The sequence below is a fragment of the Camelus ferus genome, chromosome 34 (assembly GCF_009834535.1).
Source record: "Camelus ferus isolate YT-003-E chromosome 34, BCGSAC_Cfer_1.0, whole genome shotgun sequence".
NCBI lineage: Eukaryota > Metazoa > Chordata > Mammalia > Artiodactyla > Camelidae > Camelus > Camelus ferus.
In genome coordinates, this window is record NC_045729.1 from 469,730 (window position 1) to 489,132 (window position 19,403).

At 38.9% G+C, this 19,403-nt stretch overlaps 1 protein-coding gene across 1 annotated transcript in view; it reads left to right on the plus strand.

The window, feature by feature from the left end:
* Positions 1-18,493, plus strand: part of SYT10 (synaptotagmin 10) — a 58,975-nt gene extending 40,482 nt beyond the window's left edge. Inside the window, exons 4-7 of the mRNA XM_006184254.3 lie at positions 9,081-9,201; positions 12,255-12,426; positions 14,772-14,901; positions 17,570-18,493. Coding sequence (XP_006184316.1) covers positions 9,081-9,201; positions 12,255-12,426; positions 14,772-14,901; positions 17,570-17,641 — 495 coding nt within the window. The 3' untranslated portion in view covers positions 17,642-18,493. The remainder of the gene's footprint in view (positions 1-9,080; positions 9,202-12,254; positions 12,427-14,771; positions 14,902-17,569) is intronic.
* Positions 18,494-19,403: the final 910 nt, after the last annotated feature.

Sequence of the window (19,403 nt, forward strand, 5' to 3'; positions counted from 1 at the left end):
TGAAAGAAATATGTCGTGTGTCCAGTGAATGGAAGGGCTCTGTGAAACCCGAGGCAGGTGAGGGATGAGAATGGCAGTGAGGTGGGGCCACTCTTCACAGGGCGGTCGGATGAGAGGTTAGGAGATGAGATCAAAGAGCCAGATCACCCACAACCTTTAGGTCTTGGGAAGAACTTTGAATTTTATTCTGAGTGGCACGGGAGACTACGCATGGCTTTTGGTCAGAAGTGAGCTGTGGCCTCATTTATTATCAATAAGATTTCTTGCTACTGTGTGGAGAAGAGACTTCGGGGGGGAGGGATGAAACCAAGTAAACCAATGTCTTATTCTTTAAAATAAACAAAGCCAAGTTCATTCAGCTCAAGTGTCTAGGTGCAGCAGTACTGAGAGGGAGTCCTTCAATTAGGAATTTTGTAATGATGTTTAAAAGCATCAGATACTCCGGACAGCTGTATACAGTTTACCACACAAGTTTCTATGCCCCTCTCTGTAAATGGTGATGAAGATTTGAGAATAAGTCTCCAGTTTGTCTTAGCAAGGAGCTCATGAGATCTGTTAGCCAGTATGATGAAGGGATGCGTTCTTACCAAATTTGTATCTTCTTATTGTGTCCCAAGTTCCTCTTGTCCCAGTGCCTACACCAGGCCATCCCCTCTTTGCTTCAAGGTCCTTAGAATGTAGGTCGTTAGAAGACTTGCTCTGTTAAATCCAGGAAAGGCTGTTTTAAGGCCTCATCTCTGTCTCTACAACCTGCACACTTCTTGACTCCCGGTAGCTATGAGGGAGAGGGTAAGAACCAAGCCATCGTGCCCAGCAGAGTTATTGCCCACTGGAATGAGGGCTGAAAATTATTCTCCCACTGAGAAGAAACACAGGCACTATTAAACAGTATCTCTGGCAGTAATAGCTCTGGGTTGTGGCCATTAAGCCCCACTTAATTCCCAGTGGGTTTGCAGTTGTCCCGTCTGACACTGCCATGCTCTCTGCCCATTTCTGCCCTGGCTTCAGCAGTTTCAGCTTGTCTTTGTGCCATGGCCAAGAACACAGTGCTTAATATTATATGTTTAATAGAAAATACACTCCTTCCTTCTTATAAAAATACAAGCAGGTCCTGCTGAAGGACACCAGGTGAGCATCTTCTCTGTCTTCAAGTGGAGATGGTGGGAAAGAATCAGTAATGAAACTGTGATGTAAAAATCCAGAAAGGCAACTAGGTTCTGTGATAGAACCCCACCTCCGGCTGCTGCTTCCCCAACCTTCACTGTGTTGCCGGTGGATGCAACCGATGTTCCAGGTTCTTGTCCCATCCCAGAAAGAATTCAGAGACAAGACGTAGTGTTTAAAAAAGTAAAGTGAGGATTTGTTAAGGGATGGACAGTACGCTCTCAAGGGGAGAGCGGGCAGGCTCAGCTGAGCGGCTGTCCTCAGTTTTTTTGGCAAGTTAGTTATATAGGGTGTAAAACCGAATGGGTAGAATATTCATTGGGGAGGAGAGGGTTTGGGGTCATATTCCCTGATCATCATCCCAACTCCACCTCCCCAAAAGGAGGAGGGGTTTTTGTCCTTATTTAGTCTGGATCGGAGGTGTCATGGCGTCCGTGCATGATGGGTACTTCTGACCTGCAAGGCTAATTTTATTGATATGAGGGCATAGTGAGCAAAAGGTTGCATTCGGACACTGGAAATTCCTGCCTTTTCTGACCTTTCTTTGTTGGTCTCCAGGCCACTTATCACCCCAAAAGGTGTGGCCCCTTATCAGCCCAAAGGTTCCTGCTTTTCTCTCTCTGCCCAGGGACCCCTGATGCTTCCATGATGTATATTTTCCTGCGTTTGGCTTGTGCCCCTCCTTTCTGCCCAATCCCTGCCATTTGGTCTGTGTCCGCCTTTCTCTGCTCATATCTGGCTGTCTGCCTGCTCTAACAATTGAACGTGATGAAAGCTAGTTTAATCAGAATCACTGAGAGGGAGAGGAAGGGCTTGGAGGAAGTGTTGTATGAAAATTGGGATTCTTTGAAGGAGAAGGAGGGAAGTGGGCTAGAAACTGGAGAAGGGTTGTAATGTTAATTACATTTCCTAATTGTATTCTGTCAAACAGCTTCTCCCTCCCCATTTGCTTCCCATCGTCACTAGGCTGCTTATGCTGGCTGAGTGGAGGAGATGGCCAGGTGCACAAAGTAAAAGAGCATTTTGTCCACCTTAGGGATACATTTAATTCTGAAATTCCAATGTTCTACGGAATTATAGCAAACATAATACCAGATGGCACTAAAGTGACGTACAAATAGATAAACTAGTTTATACTGCATAGCACAGAGAAATATATTCACTATCTTGTAGTAGCTTACAGTGAAAAAGAATATGAAAACGAATATATGTGTATTCATGTATGACTGAAGCTTGTGCTGTGCACCAGCAATTGACACAACATTGTAAACTGACTATAACTCAATTAAAAAAAAATAAAGTGACATATAAACAAATAAGAGTTCAGTAAAACTACTAGATGAGAATCCTGTGACTTTAGCTTCCCAAATCCTTAGTGTACCTTTAAATGGCTCACAAGTGTTTTGACTGTGTTTATTGTTCCCTGAGGGCCACCATATACTGGACATGCCCGTGCACACTTCTAGGGGGTTCCGCTGACAGCCTTCAACTCTCATAAACAATGCCTCTGCTCACTTGTTCTCCGGTTACTGAAAAGTCTTCACTTCTTCAAAGGCTAGATGTCCCTGCTACCACTGAAGTCAAGACCTAGCCTGATGCTCGTATGATTTATTTATTCAGTGTACTTTTTTACTGAGCATCGACCTTAGATCAGTCACTGACCCTAGAAAAACAGTTATAAACAAGAAAAAAAATAGTATTTTTTGGAGCATCTGCTATGTGTCAGGCTGCAAACTGGGCCCATGACACGTTATCTTTGTATGCTGTCCCTTTAAATCGAAATGCACCCTGTCTAGGTAATTGCTGTTAGCCGTGAACATGGATGTCATCCTGACTATGGAGGAAAATGGGGTTGATCTGAGTTAAGTATTCTTGAGAAAGGGTCATTTATAATAAGGCCACTGTGTTGCCATTTATATTATCCCGTGGCATTGCCAGAGCCAGTGGTTTCTGTTTACCTTCTGGTTGTGGTTCGACACTCCAGAGCCTCCCCTCACAGCTTCTTTATATGCTGCTCCCTCTATTTTTAATTCCCTTCACATCAGTCATTCTTCAAGATTCAGATTGAAAGTCGTCCACCTCTGAAGGCTTCCTAGATCCTCACGGGAAGAATCAGGTACTTTTCATCTCTATTCCCTAACTAAAATCCAAGAATCCCTCCGCAAAGCACTTACAACACTGGATCCAAAAAAGCAAGTACTTAGAAAATATGCAGGCCTATGTTTTTATTCCAGCTTGTCCCCTGATTAATTACGTGATGTTCTGAGAGATTATGTGACGTGTCCAAAATCCCAAATAAGCCCTACGGGGAGGAAAGTTTTGTCTTGATCATCGGTGTGTCCCTCCCAGTGACTAGAGTAGTGTCTGCCATTCTGGATGTTCTCAAAAAATAAGCGTGCTCGTGAATGGATGACTGTTCAGAGGCTGACAGGGCACTTAATACAGCTGGAGTGCAGAGTTTTGGGGTTTACCAAGTTTAACAAGAAATTGGTAACGTGAGTGGGCGGGTATAGCTCAAGTGGCAGAGCGCATGCTTAGCAGTGCATGCGGTCCTGGGTTCAATCCCCAGCCCTCCTCTAAAAATAAATAAATAAGCCTGATTACCTCCCCCTTCAACAACAGAAAAAAAAATGTTAAAGAAACTGGTAACACGAAGGTAGGAAACAACTTAGGGGCTGGATTGTTAGGGATTCCATGTGTCATGTTGATGAGTGTGGACTCTATTGTAGGCCCTGTGTGTCCAACGCGTATCAGAGAGTGAAACACGATCTCCTTGAAATTTTTAGAAGAGACAGCAGACAATATAAATGACATTGCACACACTTATTGTCTAGTGTGGTATTTTCTCTTCTTTTAAAACATTTTTGTTTGTTTGTTTTCATGGGGATGGTGGAGGTAATTAGATTTGCTTATTTATGTTATTTTTAGAGGAGGCACTTGGGATTGAACCCAGGACCTTGTGTGTGCTAAGCTTGGGCTCTACCGCTTGAGCTATATCCACCCACCCCTGGCGTTTTCTCTTGAATCCCCAGCTAAATCAAGCCTATGCTCTCTGCCTTAAGGGCTATATGCCTCCTCATCTAAGCCACGCTGTCTGGAGATTTAATTAATAGCCATGTTTTATGACCACCTGTTCTCGAACTTGAAATCAAGCTATTCGCACGAGTTGATCCTTTCTGGTCTTTCCAGTGAGGCTTTGCCAGCTCTGTAGCAAAGTCTAAAAGAACCTGCCCATACGTTCCTGAACATACCTGAACTATGTATCCTATTTAGTCCTTATTTTACTGGTGCCTAAGACTACAAAATTTTAGAGCTAGAAAATAAACTAGTTTATCTCTTTGAACACCATCATTTTACACCAAAGAAACCGAGGTCAAGGGGGTTAAATGCTTGAGGTTAAATTCCATGATTTTCTCAGGTGGATGGGAGGTGCAGGTCAGAGAGAAATAAGTATTTTACTGTAAGTTGGATTCGGTAGACCCGCTTTGGGTCTGTGTTTCACTGTAGCTTCATTTCATGAAGTAATGTACTAACTCAAAGAAGCAGCTCATTTGATCCCATAACACATCATTTAACAGTGTGAGGAAAACCATCTGTTTCTTACCAACCAGGAAATGTGGAAGGCAGGCTGCATTCAGGGTGCTAAGTGGTTGTGATGACTGCTGTCACCATGGCAACCAATTGTTTGTTTAAGGATTTAAAAAAAAATTAGTCTTGATGATTCTTCTTAATGTATCTCTGAATTCAAACCTTCCTTCAGCCAACACCTTCGCACACCTGTTTACTTCAACGGCCCTTCTGGTTTTTTCCATCCTAATCTAGCCTGCTAAAAATAAAGAAACTTTAAAAAAAAATATGATTTTCATTAGCATCCTCATTTTTGAGTGCCTGTTTACGCCAGGCACGTTAACATGCATGATGCCGACCTTGTGAGGCAGATGTCATTATCCCCATTTTACTTGTGATTAAACCGAAGTTCAAGGAGATAAAAGTGGTTTTTCTATGTACTTGGGAACCAGTGCATGGAAGATGTAGGATTTTAACTCTGGTTTTTCTGAACCCTTGCCCTCTCCATTCTTCTAAGCTCCCCGCTGTTCCGTGTTACCAAAACCTTTGGATCCCTATTGCCCAGACAAGTCACCAGACCAGCTACATCTAGCCTTACCTCCTCCATCATGTCACCAAACTCCGTACTTCTCAACGTACATTTGTCCGTTCTTATTTCTGAGTTTTACGCATAGCCCTCACATGCAGCATTGTTCCTCATCTTCCCTGTGAAATCCCATCTCTTTAATCCTTCCAGCCCCAGAGTCATGACTATTTCCCTCCAGGGGTGATTCCATTGTTATTATGCTCACTAGTTATCGAGCCTTCCAGCTGCCTCCTCTCCATGTTCGCACACTGAGTTGCGATAGCTTGATCTTAATTTGAGTTCAGTTAGTCCTGAAATAAAATGTGCACTGCAACTATTTGTATATCACTTTATCTTTCCAATGGCTTTTAGTTTCATTTTGGAGAGACAGAACGTAGAAAAAAAACTTTATAACCATGACCGTGTTTGTGATGTTGACAATAGCCAGTCGTCAGAAAATGATCTTTATTGCCCCATCTCTTGTCTGTGGAACCAGGTCGAAGAAACCAAATGTGCAGTCCCTGACTCAGCATCAGAGTTCCTTGTTTCCTTAAGGCCCTTTTCCAGGTATTGAGTTAGAAGACTGTCATTGTGAACATTTCACCAAATAAATTGGTGTGTATAAGAATGAAATAAAAGTCTTCTTACCCAAAAGAAATTTCATGGAACATGACATACTACACTTACAGGCTTTCAAATGGTTGTTTGCCCAAAGACACAAAAGTTTTTCAAAGGTTAATATGGGAAGTTCATGTTTATATAGTATTGTAGTAAATGAGATTATCCATAAATAAAATTTTCAGAAACTCAAAACCTTTCTCATGTTAAGCCAAAATTACCACTTCAAAAATTTTAAGGATTTTGGATAAAAATAACTCTTAAAAAAAGAGTGTTCACCTCTCTATCTTCTTAAACAAAACATATAAGAGAATTTTCCCTGGCTTAATGACTGAGTCATCATTTTGAGTATTAATTACTGTTCCAGTCTGTAATAAAATGTTGTTTTTAAGTTACTGGGGCATTATTAGTGTTAGGTGCCCTTGAGAGAAAAGTGATTCTAGATTTCTATCCTTTCTAGAATATCTGCTTTTTTATATGTCTTGTGTCTTTACAGCTATCATTTATCTCTGCCTTCACTAAACCTGGGGCTGCTAGTTCCCCCATCTCTACATTTCACATGTGAGTTTTGACCTGCTGTGGATGGATATACCAAGTCAACACTCTTAGAATTTTGTCTAAAATAATAGTAAATGGGTGTTGAATAAGAGATGATATATTCTCCTTATATAAAGGAATTTTACTGCATAACTTTGTTATATATAAGCTGTATGTTAGAGACTTTTCAGTTTATTTCCTGGTTCCTTGCTGGGCACTAGAAGTTTCAGATTGTTGAAACTGAGTATGACCTTCCTTACAAACCTCAGTGGTCTGGGGCAAGCAGAGAAGAGGCAGCAATTAAAACTCAGCCTGCTCCCTGGAGTTGGGACACTCAGTGGTGGGTGCTGAGACCAGTGCGCACCGTAGCTCAGAGAACTGTAGCCAAAGTCTAGAGTTCTGATGTTGCATTTGCTACAGGACCTTTTTAAAGGTCCCACACCCATTTACCTTCATTGAGTTTATTTCCCATAATTATCTCTTACATTGCTTTCATAGCTAAAAAGTTGAAGAATATTGAAGAATATTTACCTTAAAGAGTATTTTGCCCTTTTCCATAGGTAGGCCATTTTAGTTCTTTCACATTCGTACTTCCTGAAGGAAAAATTTTGTATACTGGAAAACCAAACTTTTGTGCAATTATCATGCATGCATACTATACATTCGTCTTCTCCACGCAGTTCATTTCAGTTTCCTTAAAACCCCTGACTACTTGGAACTTAAATGTTTAAGTAGATTTCTTACTACTAAAAAGCAAACTAGCTTGTCACACAGAGCTGCTCAGGGATGTCCTTTAATCATGCTCTTTGCTTTCAGTTTATCTGGGCTGGTTCTTTGCTCACTCCTCAATTTAACCTCTTTATATTTGCCAGTACTTGTTAACAATCAAAATGATGTTGTAGCTGGATTCAGAGAAAGGATCTTTGAGAGATGGGCCCAAACACAGCAAACTGTCTTTGTTCCAGCCAGTAAGCACATGATAAATCTAGAGAAATAGAAAAATTACTTCTATAGGTTGCATAATGTGTAACAATAAAACCGTATCAGTCAAACATGTGGAGAGGTCTTGTTTACTAATCCTTGGGATGTCTCTGTGTATGTTTGTTTTGCTTGTACGCGGTACCTTTCATGTTGAAGTCTAAGCATTTCATCTCCGAGACCGTGTCTCCTGTTTCTTTCCTAGCTTCTCCGTCCCCACCCCCGCCACGTTCCTTGGTGGTCCTTGGTATCTTGTTCTACAATTATAAAGGGATTCCTTAAGTTTTACTAGCTTTCAACACTATACGCCTACTCTGATTGACAGTTCTGGGAAGGGGAGATGTCCAGTAAGGGGAAGATGGATGGCTCCCAGAGGGAGAGCTTCAGCCCATTGACTGAGCCTGAAGAAACACTTGGAAAAAGAGAGAGAAAGAGAAACAGAGAATCATCAGATAAAAATAAAATTCAGACATATTTTCGTAGTTCTTTATAGCCCTCTCTCTTCCTCCTCAACCAGGATCTTCAAGGGCAGAGTCATGCCGTTTCTATGTTGGCTTGTGCAGCACCTTCCAGTGCGTCTAACATCTGAGGCTCAGTAATTGCCTGGTGGTGGAAAGAATGAGTCCCAGTAGGAGGGTGTACGCTTCCTGTTTTCCCCCAACCCTCTCCTTTTAGCTGTTGCTCACTATTTTGGATCTGCAGTAATCCAGCAGCCCAGAGGAGACCCATTTGGATATATTTTTACATAATTGCTTTCTTAATAATTTTCTCAAAAAATTGCTTTTCTTTATTAATTTTTTCTTACTTATCCAGTGTTTCTGAACACCTGATCTGTGTTAAGTACTGCTCCACGTGACGGCAATATAGCAATGAAAAAATAACGTGCTTTATCATATGCCAGACACTGTGTTAAATAGCTGGGGCTTTATTTACATTATCTCAATTAATGACTTAAAACCCCTTTGAGTGGCATTTTTCTCAACCTGAAAATGAAGTTTCCGATACTCAAAGCTTAATTAAGTTTCCTAGGATCTCACAGCTAAGAAGTAGCAAACAGGAGTCAACTCAAGTTTAACTGACTTTAAAATTTATGTTCTTAATTACTAGGCCCTGCTACTTCTAGACCATGAATAAAGAAATGGGAATTACATAAATTAGAACCTGAGCTATAAGAATACGTCCAACAAATGTTAATAATTCATGAAGAATTTTTAAGAACCCAATTCTGTGGACCTGGATGCAGAGCAATTTATTTCCCCCCATATTAAATCTACTACAGATTGTCTTTCCAGGGATAATTTGATTAAATCCTGTAAACAACTCTTTGAGAAGGATCTTAAATTGTTCACAACTCATTTTCATTTGTCCACCATCTCTGCAGCCATTGATCTTTTTTGCTAGGTTCCAGTCTTTTTTTCGATGGTTTGTTGTAGTTGCGAGGAGAGGCGAGCTCGTGGTCCTACCACTCCACCATCTTGACTCTCTTCTTCCTCTTTTTACTACACTTTTTTTTGCAATGTAATCTGTATTCTCAATTAGAAACAATTTAAAATGACACTCAACTACTCCATTAAAGTGATTTTTCACCAATTATATTTTGTTTTCACCATCTGGTATTTGAAATTGCTAACATGACTGATTGTCTTTCTAGGAAAGTATAGACCTGGGTGAAATCATGTTTTCCCTTTGTTATTTGCCAACTGCTGGACGTATGACATTGACAGTCATCAAGTGCAGAAATCTGAAGGCCATGGATATCACTGGTTCATCAGGTATGAACACAGTTGGCTAGTGGGTCAAGAGTATATTCCCAAAGAAAATACTGTACCTAGCCAAAATTCTATATCGCTGCTGAAGTACTGAGTTCATTTGTCTGTCATGGGATACTACAGAAGGAGAAAAAGATTACCAAATAACGTGCTCCAAACACCTCTTTAATTTATCATTGTGACATTTTTTTAAAGGTATCATCAAATTGATTGACTGTGAACTTGGGTTTCTCTTTTTATTTCTTTCTCTGCTGATGCTGTTCTTTCTCAAAAATAAATCATTTACCATACACTTCCCTACTTCCAGCTAGTCAATTGCTTATTAAGGGAAGAGCCTTGGACTTTGAGCCATTCAGCTTAAACTTGCATTAATCTACCAGTAAGAGCCACGTGAAGACATATTTAGACCAAATTCATCTCCTTCACCTGATCTGCAGAGAAAAAACAAGTTTCCAAAACCACCATTTGCATTTGTATTCTTAACACTTTCTCATGAAAAATTTGGACAACAGTAGGGACTGAAAGAAATACTAGAGTAAATGAACACTTCTTGACGTTTCTTAAAGACATTCTTGAAGGAAATTTCTCTTGTGCTAACTTTGATAAAAGTAGTTAAACCACTTCATTCTCTTTAGTCCCTCCATTTAAGTCACCTCAGTTGTAGAGGGTTATTTATAACTTAACAGGTGAACTCTGGCCCAGCTCTGTGGAAGCAAGAAATGATGAGGGCAGAGTAGGAAGGTCAGTAAGCATTTGTTGAATCAAATAAATAAATAGTAGTAGACTATAACTCAGTTAAAAAAATGACTGAAAAATTGTTCTGTACACCAGAAATGGACACAACATGGTAAACTGACTATAACTCAATAATAAAAAATAATAGTAGTATAGATATAGTAATGGATGACATGGGGAGGGGGATCAATAGCTGGTTCTTCAGAACAAAGAAACACACTAAATTTGCATCACAAAAAAGTAGGAGGAACTCTAAGGTCTAGTGTAGAAGGAACTCCAGAGTATACTAAGTGAATAAAAAATTGAGGTTCAGGCATAAATGTATATTCCCCTCTATGTACGAATGGGGAATCTTGGAGTATGTATTCATGTTGCTAATATCTGCATAGAGAAATACTTAAGTGATACAAAAACTTAAGAGGTGGAGAGGTATGGGGACAGATGAGAGGGACACTTCTCGTTGCACATCGATCTCTGTTATCTCATTTTTGAACTATGTGATGAATTTACTCTTCATTTTTTAAAATCTGCAGTGCACAGTTGAAATATAAAGATACTGAGTAAGTAAGTAAATTTATTTTGGTGAAAAGGTCTTAGGTAAGTAAATGTTGAAGAACTTAAAGATAAATAGTGTATTGTGCAAATTATTTTACTCTTTCTGTCATGTATCATAAGAGAACCAAATTTTGAGACAAGCAAACAGCACCGAAGTTGTCGCTAAGTGCAAGACTACTTTTTATTTATATGAAGCTTCTCATTGAGGGAGTGCCTGCTTTAAGAACATCACCTCATTAATTCTCACAACAGGTTTGTAAATCAACTAAGGAGCCAGTGAATTATCTTTGTCACTAGTAGAGAAATGTCATCAGAGACATGATGGGGGCAGCAAATGACAAACCAGGCCTCGTTCCCACTATTGATGAGAAGCCTATACAAAAGTGTACCACAAAAGCCAGCTTCTTCCTTAGAACATACTTCCCCTCTTGTTAAAAAACTGAAACGTAAATAGGAAACAGCCACCGAACGTCGCTCTTTTGCCTTGTATTCCTCGTTATACCCTGTTACTAGCCACAAAATACGTCTTTGTCCGTTAGTAGAAATGCTTGTGAAATAATACAGATACATTTTTGTAGAGCATAAAAAGCATTCATTTGCTCAAATAACATTGCCGTGTTTTTTTGGCTTATTCTAAAGAAATAAGATTTTTTTTTCTTATTATTCCATTAATGAAAAGAGAAAAAGAGGTAGTGGTGCTACAGTTGAAGAGTGACCAGAATAAAAAAAAAAAAAATGAAGACAGAACAGACACTGATTGTTTTAACCAAGTAGCACACTCACCCCAGTGCCGACACTCCCTCCCAAAATGATGCCTCCTTTGTATTAAAAGGTACAAAAAGTAAGGCTTTTAAAAGAAACTTTTGATTGGTACTATATAATTTTCTACAATACTGTAATAGTAGAAAAATACTATTAAAAAACTATTATTATTGTTATTATTAAGGTAGCAGGAATAAGAGAGTAGAGATGAGTCAGTCAACTGGGGCAGAATTTCTTAAAAATTATTTGCCCTCTTTAGCCCATAAAAATATAGTTCAATTCCAGCTGAGTTTTTCTCTTTCCAGTTGTCACTACACAGGCAGTGCGTATCAGGAAGCTTCCTTGAGGACGTCTGTAAACCAAATACCACCTTTCTTAAATTGTATGCTATTGAGGATTTAATAAATGATGTATAGTAATCATTCCTTCAACCCAAACTCCTTCTCAAGCCCTATGACTATAAAATGGCACCTCTAAGTTCAGTACTTTTTCCAACAATTCAAAATGGTTCTAACAAATACAGTTTTTGCTAATTTCAGGTCCTTGTGATCCTATATACTTGTTGAAATACAATGTTGCTCTTTCGTAAGTTTTAGTCTTCTTATTCTAAGTCACTGTGAAGGAAATTAACTTTAATACAGTTACTTCTCCTTGTTAGGATCACATGCCCTAGAAGTCACCTGGGACAAAACACTCCCTCCTATAGCTGTGACTAAAAGAAACGTTACAGGTTTGATTGGCTCTTGATAAACTAGTGAGTTTTAAACATTATTAAACACGGTGGTCAAGTTGATTCTTTTCTAGCTCATTCAAGACAAGTTCTTCCATTTAAAGCAAGGAATTTTAGAGAGTCTATGGCACCCAGCTAAGTCATTTGAATTTAAAACTGGTAATACTAATGGGCTTAATATACCACTTTCCTTATTTAGTAACAATTAACCACAGTTTTACTTACGCTTTGAACTATTACATTCATTTTAATAAAATTGCCGTCCCATTCCTAGATCCTTATGTCAAAGTGTCTCTGATGTGTGAGGGTCGAAGATTAAAAAAGAGAAAAACAACTACAAAGAAAAACACTCTGAACCCCGTGTACAACGAGGCCATTGTTTTCGACATCCCTCCAGAGAATGTGGACCAGGTCAGCCTCTCCATTGCAGTCATGGATTACGACAGGTGCGTTCATCTCTCTGCTCAGCTACGTTTAGTCATATGTAGATCCAGTTCAGCTTTTCAGGTTATTTTCTGCTCTAACAGTTTTCATTGAAATTGGAAGAGGGAAAAAATTACTCATTCAAAATTCATTTTTCCCCATGTTATAACATTTCTTTTTTCTTTCCCCAAAGATGTCATTCTTAAGGACAGGATACCTGGGCTGGTGAGAGAACGAGTGTGGAAGTTGTATGATAACGTTGTAGAAAGCTCTTTTGTGAAGTCTTTTTACAGTAACAACAGAAATTATGATCAACAGATTTTGCTTTCCCAGCTGGGCTGGAATGTGAATGTCATGATATTTACCTGAGCTCCATTGTTAACTGGTCGTGTGAAAGGGCGAGTTGTCCCTTAGAGAGTCACTTGTCCATTTGTAAAACCTGAGCACAATGTGGACCTGTGAACAGTGGGTATTAAGAGAGGACGGTGAATGGTGTCCACAAGGATACTGCCTTGATGCTTTCCCACCAGTCTTAATAAAACATCGCTTTGTGGGTAGTTCTGCCAGCTCACACCCTCTGATCACTTCCCCTTTCATAAAGCAAATGGCAGACTCCTGAGTGCAGCTCTGAAGCCTCGTCTTGCTGTAGCTCCCATTCCCTTCCTCATCTGAAATGTTGCCCTGCTCAGCCCTGATCAGGTCACCACTTCTGTGTCCTTCTCGGCTAACCAGCCTCTTCCTCCTCTGAACTTTTGTCCCACTGAAGATTTATGTCTCTTATTTGGCCCTTGCTATATAGTTCTGATTATTTCGCTTTGTATATTTATAAGACTTTTGAAAGGAATCTTGTATGTTTAATCTACAGAATTAAGCATGTAGACAATGTCTTACTACATGTATTTTGTCCAAATGATAACACAAATGGTACAGAATAAACATGCACAAGTATTCAAAGAGTGTCTATTTTATATTATTGTGCAGCCTTTAGTAATCAGGACCCTATAACATAGAGACATTAAACTGTATCCTCTGGATGAGAGCTAGAAAAATGAAGCACTGAAAAAGAAAATTATTTATGCTATCTATTTGAAATTAGTTTACATCACAGTATACAAAAAAGCCATCACTATTTAAAGAATGAGAGAGAAAGAGAAATCTTGAATTAGTTGAAATGGCAAACTCTAAAAATGCTGTAATGTTTTCATCACAAGTCATCATTCTAATTTCCCAAAAAATTACTCCTATTAATTTCTCACAGCACAGATTACAGGTAGATACAATTGAGCATTTGTCACCCAAACAATTTTAGGGAAATGGATACTGACAGTATATAAAATAGAAAAATTTTTTCAAAGTGATTTTGAAAAACGTACTTGTTTGGGAAACTTCATATTAAGGACATTTCTACATCAATGACAGGCAAAAAGAAGTGAAAAGTCCTACAATTATCTGAGAAGTCTCCTTAGAGATGTCTGTCCGAATAACCCCAGAGAAAATGCCTTTAAATTACACTCCATTCTTGAGACACAACCTAACTACAAACGTGCTTGGCTCAGGTCCTGCCTTTGCCTCTTACTAAGTGTACAAAGGCAAGTGGGTCCCTTGACTTCTGGGTGTTTGGTTTCTTTGTCTGTAAAATGAGATGATGATAATGATATTCATGGTCATGGTGTGAGGATTGAGTCAGTATATTTAAATTTCTTAGAACAGTGTCTGGCACATAATAAGCTCTCAGAAACATTAGTTATCATTATTTGGATTTGTTGCTATGAAAACAAGACGTGAATAGAAAATAAGAATGTTGTTCAGTATGCTTTGGGTGCTGTGCAAAAATAAGTCAAATGCCATGGTATTGAACATAGCCCTGCCCTGTTTAATTGTGGTACAAGCAGTAATGTTCACTGACATACGATTTAGAGTCAATTAATTATGGTTATTTATACAAGAAAGTGGGTCTTGAACTCTTGGTGAGAAATCCAGGCCCTTTGGAAAGAATGATATTTGACTGACATCACTTAAAGTTAATAGGTCTGCTTCCAAGGAAGAAACTCATCACATAGGTAAGGACCCGCTGCCATTTCTCACTCACACCATTCTTCCTATTGTGAAGTGTACTCAAGTTACAGGCGCTGAAATTGTTGTGTGTGTTCCTTTTACAGATTCAGTTTTGAAGGCTAATCCTGTTTAGTAAATTTTAGGTTACTTAAGATTTTTCATGTGACCTGAACCTAGTTTAATACGTAAAATTACGTAGAACTTATCACAAAATCTACCGTTTAAATCATATGTTTAAAATGCAGCTAAGGTGTACAAAAATCCATTAATCTTTGAAATTTGGACTGAAAGCATAATATTCTCCAAATCATAGGGTGGGACACAACGAGGTCATAGGAGTGTGTAGAGCAGGACTGGACGCTGAGGGTCTTGGGCGAGACCACTGGAACGAGATGCTGGCTTATCACCGCAAGCCGATAACACACTGGCATCCCTTGCTGGAGGTGAGCGCTGGGACTCTCTGACGTCTGCTCTCTTTTTAATCTATTGCTTAGATATTATTTATCTGCTAACATTTCACTGACATTTTATATATTCACTTAAAAAAAAAAAAACAGGCATTGTTCTTGCTTTGGTCCCACAGACTCTATAATCCAGTATGCAAGGTTTTGTGTGCCTTGCTGGTTTTTAAAAACCACTACACTTTCTGAGTTTAGTATTCCTTTTGACAGTAAGCCCATAAAAACTGCAAGTCTGTGATTTTCTTGGCATAGTATGAAAACTTATATCAGTGAAAGGTGGAGAAATCAAGTAAATTCATTGCTCACTAGAAACAGGTTTGCTGCTTGCCTTTCGTGAAAGCAGCCACCTCACTGCACCTCCTCAGAAGCCCTAAATAGAGGCCCTGTCATCTGACACAGCTTATCTGTGTATGGGGGCACGTATGCAGCCCCCGGCTGTGCTCAGGGAGTTAAAGGCCTCACAGGTTTTTAAAATACTGAGGCATTAGTTTGCAGGAGTTGAAAGCCTGGCTCTGTCTGCTGTGTGACTACATATTGGAGAACCTTGGGCAAAACTTGTCTTCTCCACGTTTCTGCTTTTCCTCTGTAATACAGTAAACTCAAAGAGTAAAACTAAACAAAATGCTGAATGTTAAGTGCTTAGTCCAGAGTACTGCACAGGTTTGCTCTGATTGCAACTAATGTTAATGGTTATATTAGCCAGGAGAAGTATCAGTATCAGTTTCTATCAGGATTTTTGGCCATGAAGTTAATTGTCAATCTACTCAATACACTGAATGTATCTTAAAGAGTCACAAAGTAAGTAATTTATATGACCTGATTAATTGAGAGGTAATACAGGTTGAGAAAAGGATGTATGGTATAGAGGATGAAATTTATGCAATTCAGTAACAAGTTATCGATAACCACGTAGTGAGTGAAGGATACAGTGCCGTCTCGCCCATCGACAAGATCCTGCTTCTTGTCCAGGCAGCAGGTTGAGTAGGAGAGGCAGGGCAGTGGAGTTAACTAAATGTCCATGGGCCTGGGTTCTAAGCTTAGCTTAGTCACAGAAATGTGACCGTGGCCGTGTGACTCAGGATTTATAGGGAAAATTCAACGAACACTGTACAAACAGCACATGCTCAGACAACAGACGTGAACCGCCATCATAGATACGTGTTTTTGTATGTTAATGTTCCAGATCTTTACCTCACTTCGTCATTTAACGTAAATCTTGTATGATTTAGATTAAATACACACAAAAGCACATTCACCCAGCACTTTCCCCCAGGTAGTAGCTCAACAAGCCCTGAGTCCACCTCAGCAAGGTGGTCGTTTCATTTTGACAACGTGCGTTGTCTACAGTATAACGTCTACCCTGCTGCTTTATCATCCTTTTCCTGATTGTCAGCTTTGTTTTTATTTAAAGTTTGAAAGGTGAATATTAATTCTAAGAGCCTAGACATGAGAGTACCTTGCTTGGCTGGCTGCCTAATCCTGGGCAGACCACTTACAATGTCTACAGCGACATTTCTCCGTGTTTAATGAAAACAGAAATGCGCCTCCTACAGAGTCCACAGGAATGACGCAAGGAGAAATGAGCTAATGTGATCAGCAACTTTTAACTAATGAAAGGACCGGTTGTGTTACCCAAGGCGTATTATAATTATTTATGACTGTTGAATAAGCAGTTACACATTTATCTGGTGAAGAGGAGCTATGGAACAGGCATGTGTTTGTGTCTGAGAACATGGGGACACTACTGTCACTGTAGGACACCCAGGAAGAGTAAGCTACAATATGGACATCAGAAGAAGAGCCCAGATATTTTCTTTTAGCAGCTGACTATCAGAGGACAAGTGGGCCAAAAAGATTATGTAAATGGACTTTCTCTAGCAAATAGCTCCTTTTTGTTAACTCACACATCCACATCACTGGTCAAGCAGAACCTAGGGACCAGAAACCTAAGAACAGGCTGGATTTTGCATTGTGGGAAACTGATGGGTGTATAAGTATGTGTCTTGTTGCCAGAGCAGGGATTAAAATGAGGAGGGAGCAGTTACTCAAGAGCTGTGTAAGTTGCTAAGACAGAGACTAAAGCATCCTTTGGAAAATCTGACTGCATCTACCTCGATACAAAAGTTTATTCTGTTGTAATTAAACTTTCCAAACGCATTTAACGTTTAGGGACTGTGAGAAGTTGTAATTTATCATCCGTGGCTCTCAGTCTCCAAACTCAGTCCCTCTCATTTCATTGATTTGCCCCTATGAAAGTCACTTCCTGCCTTAGAGCAAGTGGAATGCAGTCTCTTATGTCATGAACCGTCTTGCTCTTACCTGGCAGTTACCCCTAGCTACGGCAAATCATTAATTATGTTACGATAAGGACCAATAGCCTGTCATAGAATGTGAAATGAATCTGCAGTCATGAACTGCGCCTGCACAGTGTTGCTCTGCAAAGCCATCCACGTACCGTGCTCTGTTACATCTCTGCGAGATGCTTGTGTTTCCTTACGTTACCTGAGGTGAGTTCTGAATGGCACGGAGGATCATGTATGTCTTCTCTTCAGAGACTTGCCTATCATGCGTGAATATTCACTATTAGAAGGTAACAACTACTACCCACTTTTTTTTTTTTACACTAAATGATGAAATTATTATCTTTCAGTTACCTGGCCGGGCGACCAGTTTTGATAGTCAAGGATCCTGTTCATCTCCCAAACCACCTTCCACACCGTAATGCCTCGAAAATAAAACCATTATAGTAAGGACGCAGGACCGTGTACTCAGCAGATCAGAAAAGAGTGAGAGGTTTGATTTCCTCATTTAAAATATATCCTGATCATGAACAAACTTTGTGTGCAACTTTTACTTTTTTTGTCTGCTTATTAACTTTGGACATCTTGGTGTATTTTACTTGAATATTAATGGTTCTTACTTACATAAGGCATTTTATTCTTCGTGCCATAAGCCTGTTAGCACAGAGTGTTTTAATAAGTTGTAAATTCTTTGCATAAGCAAAGAAATACATTTTTTTCAAAAGAATCCATACTTACCTAAAATTAAATATTGTTAATGCTTCTGCTGTGTAAAGTAGCACATGTCACATATGTATGGTTTGGACTTTGTTAAAACTATGTTCATTTCTAGTTGTGTACATGGTTCTATATAAACTTTAATGGAAACTTTGAACTTCACTCACACAGTATTAAACACTTACATAATCAAATTAATATTACTTGTCTGATAATACATTCTTTCATTCTCAGCAGAATCTTTCCTTGATGAGGTTTGGCTCTTGCTAAACTCAAAACTTTTTCTTTCAAGCTCACTCTTTAAGATAGAGAGAAAAACCTGTAATTTAAAGGACCTTTTTGAGTATAAATTTAAGAGTAATATTTAGTAGCTGGAAAATGAAGATTGAGCCATTTGGGTTATTTTATACTGTCTTAAAATTATATTAGTTCAAATATCTATAGCACTGTTTAACTGATATTTTAAAGATTCTGTTACTCTGACACTCAAATGTAGCATTAGTATTCTTAAGTGAATAGAATCAGAACTCGTAAGTGTTTGTAAGTTTCTCCAGTACTGTGACATATTTATTTTGTGACACAAAGCTATCACATAGATCCTGTATTTCTGGGTATAACAGACACCAAAGGTACAATAAATGTCTGTGCTCTTGTGTGGACTGTATGCAGTAATGGTGACTTTTAAACCCAATCAGAAGCTAGCTAATCCTTAGAAGAGGATATTTTCTTAAAGAAAGGATGAGTTATTTTTCAGCAAATTATAGAACTATACCATAAATAATACAACTTCAACATTTAATAAAAGTAAACAGGAACTCTAAAGGCCCTGACCCACTGTCTTTTTATGAAAGGCATTTGCTTTCATAAGGGTCAAGGATCAGACCACTAGTTGTAAAAACTATGCAAATATTTTTACATGACAGAACTTTCCTTTAAATCATGCCAGCCTTTCATTGTTTCATTTCTGGGCCCTATTGGAAGGTATCTATATTGAATGATCCCAACCTTACTTTTTAAGTTCAGTGCCATGGATAGTGTATCTTTCAAGCTTATCCCAAGATGGAAAGTTAAAGGAATCCCCCCCAAGAATCCCAAAAGGCAAGAAAATCTGTAGTTAGAATATAAAAACATATTCATCTGAATGAGAAAATTTTATCAGCAATTACAGAATTTTGATTTTAGCAAAATCCCCTATTTCTAAATATTGAAAAAAATAAAAAGTTTTAAAAGTTTTAACATTTTGTGTGTTGGCATCCCTCATATGATGGTGGTATTACCAGTAACTAAAATGTAGATATTTTACACAGTAACGTTTAAGGCAAACACAATTCCCTAAAATTTTTCAAAACTACTTGTGCCATCTTAATGAAAACAAGTATTGCTGGTTAACATTTTCTAGTTGAAAATAATCAAAGAAATCTCTTTGAAAATACCTGGTTACCTTATCAAGCCTAAAAGAACCACTTG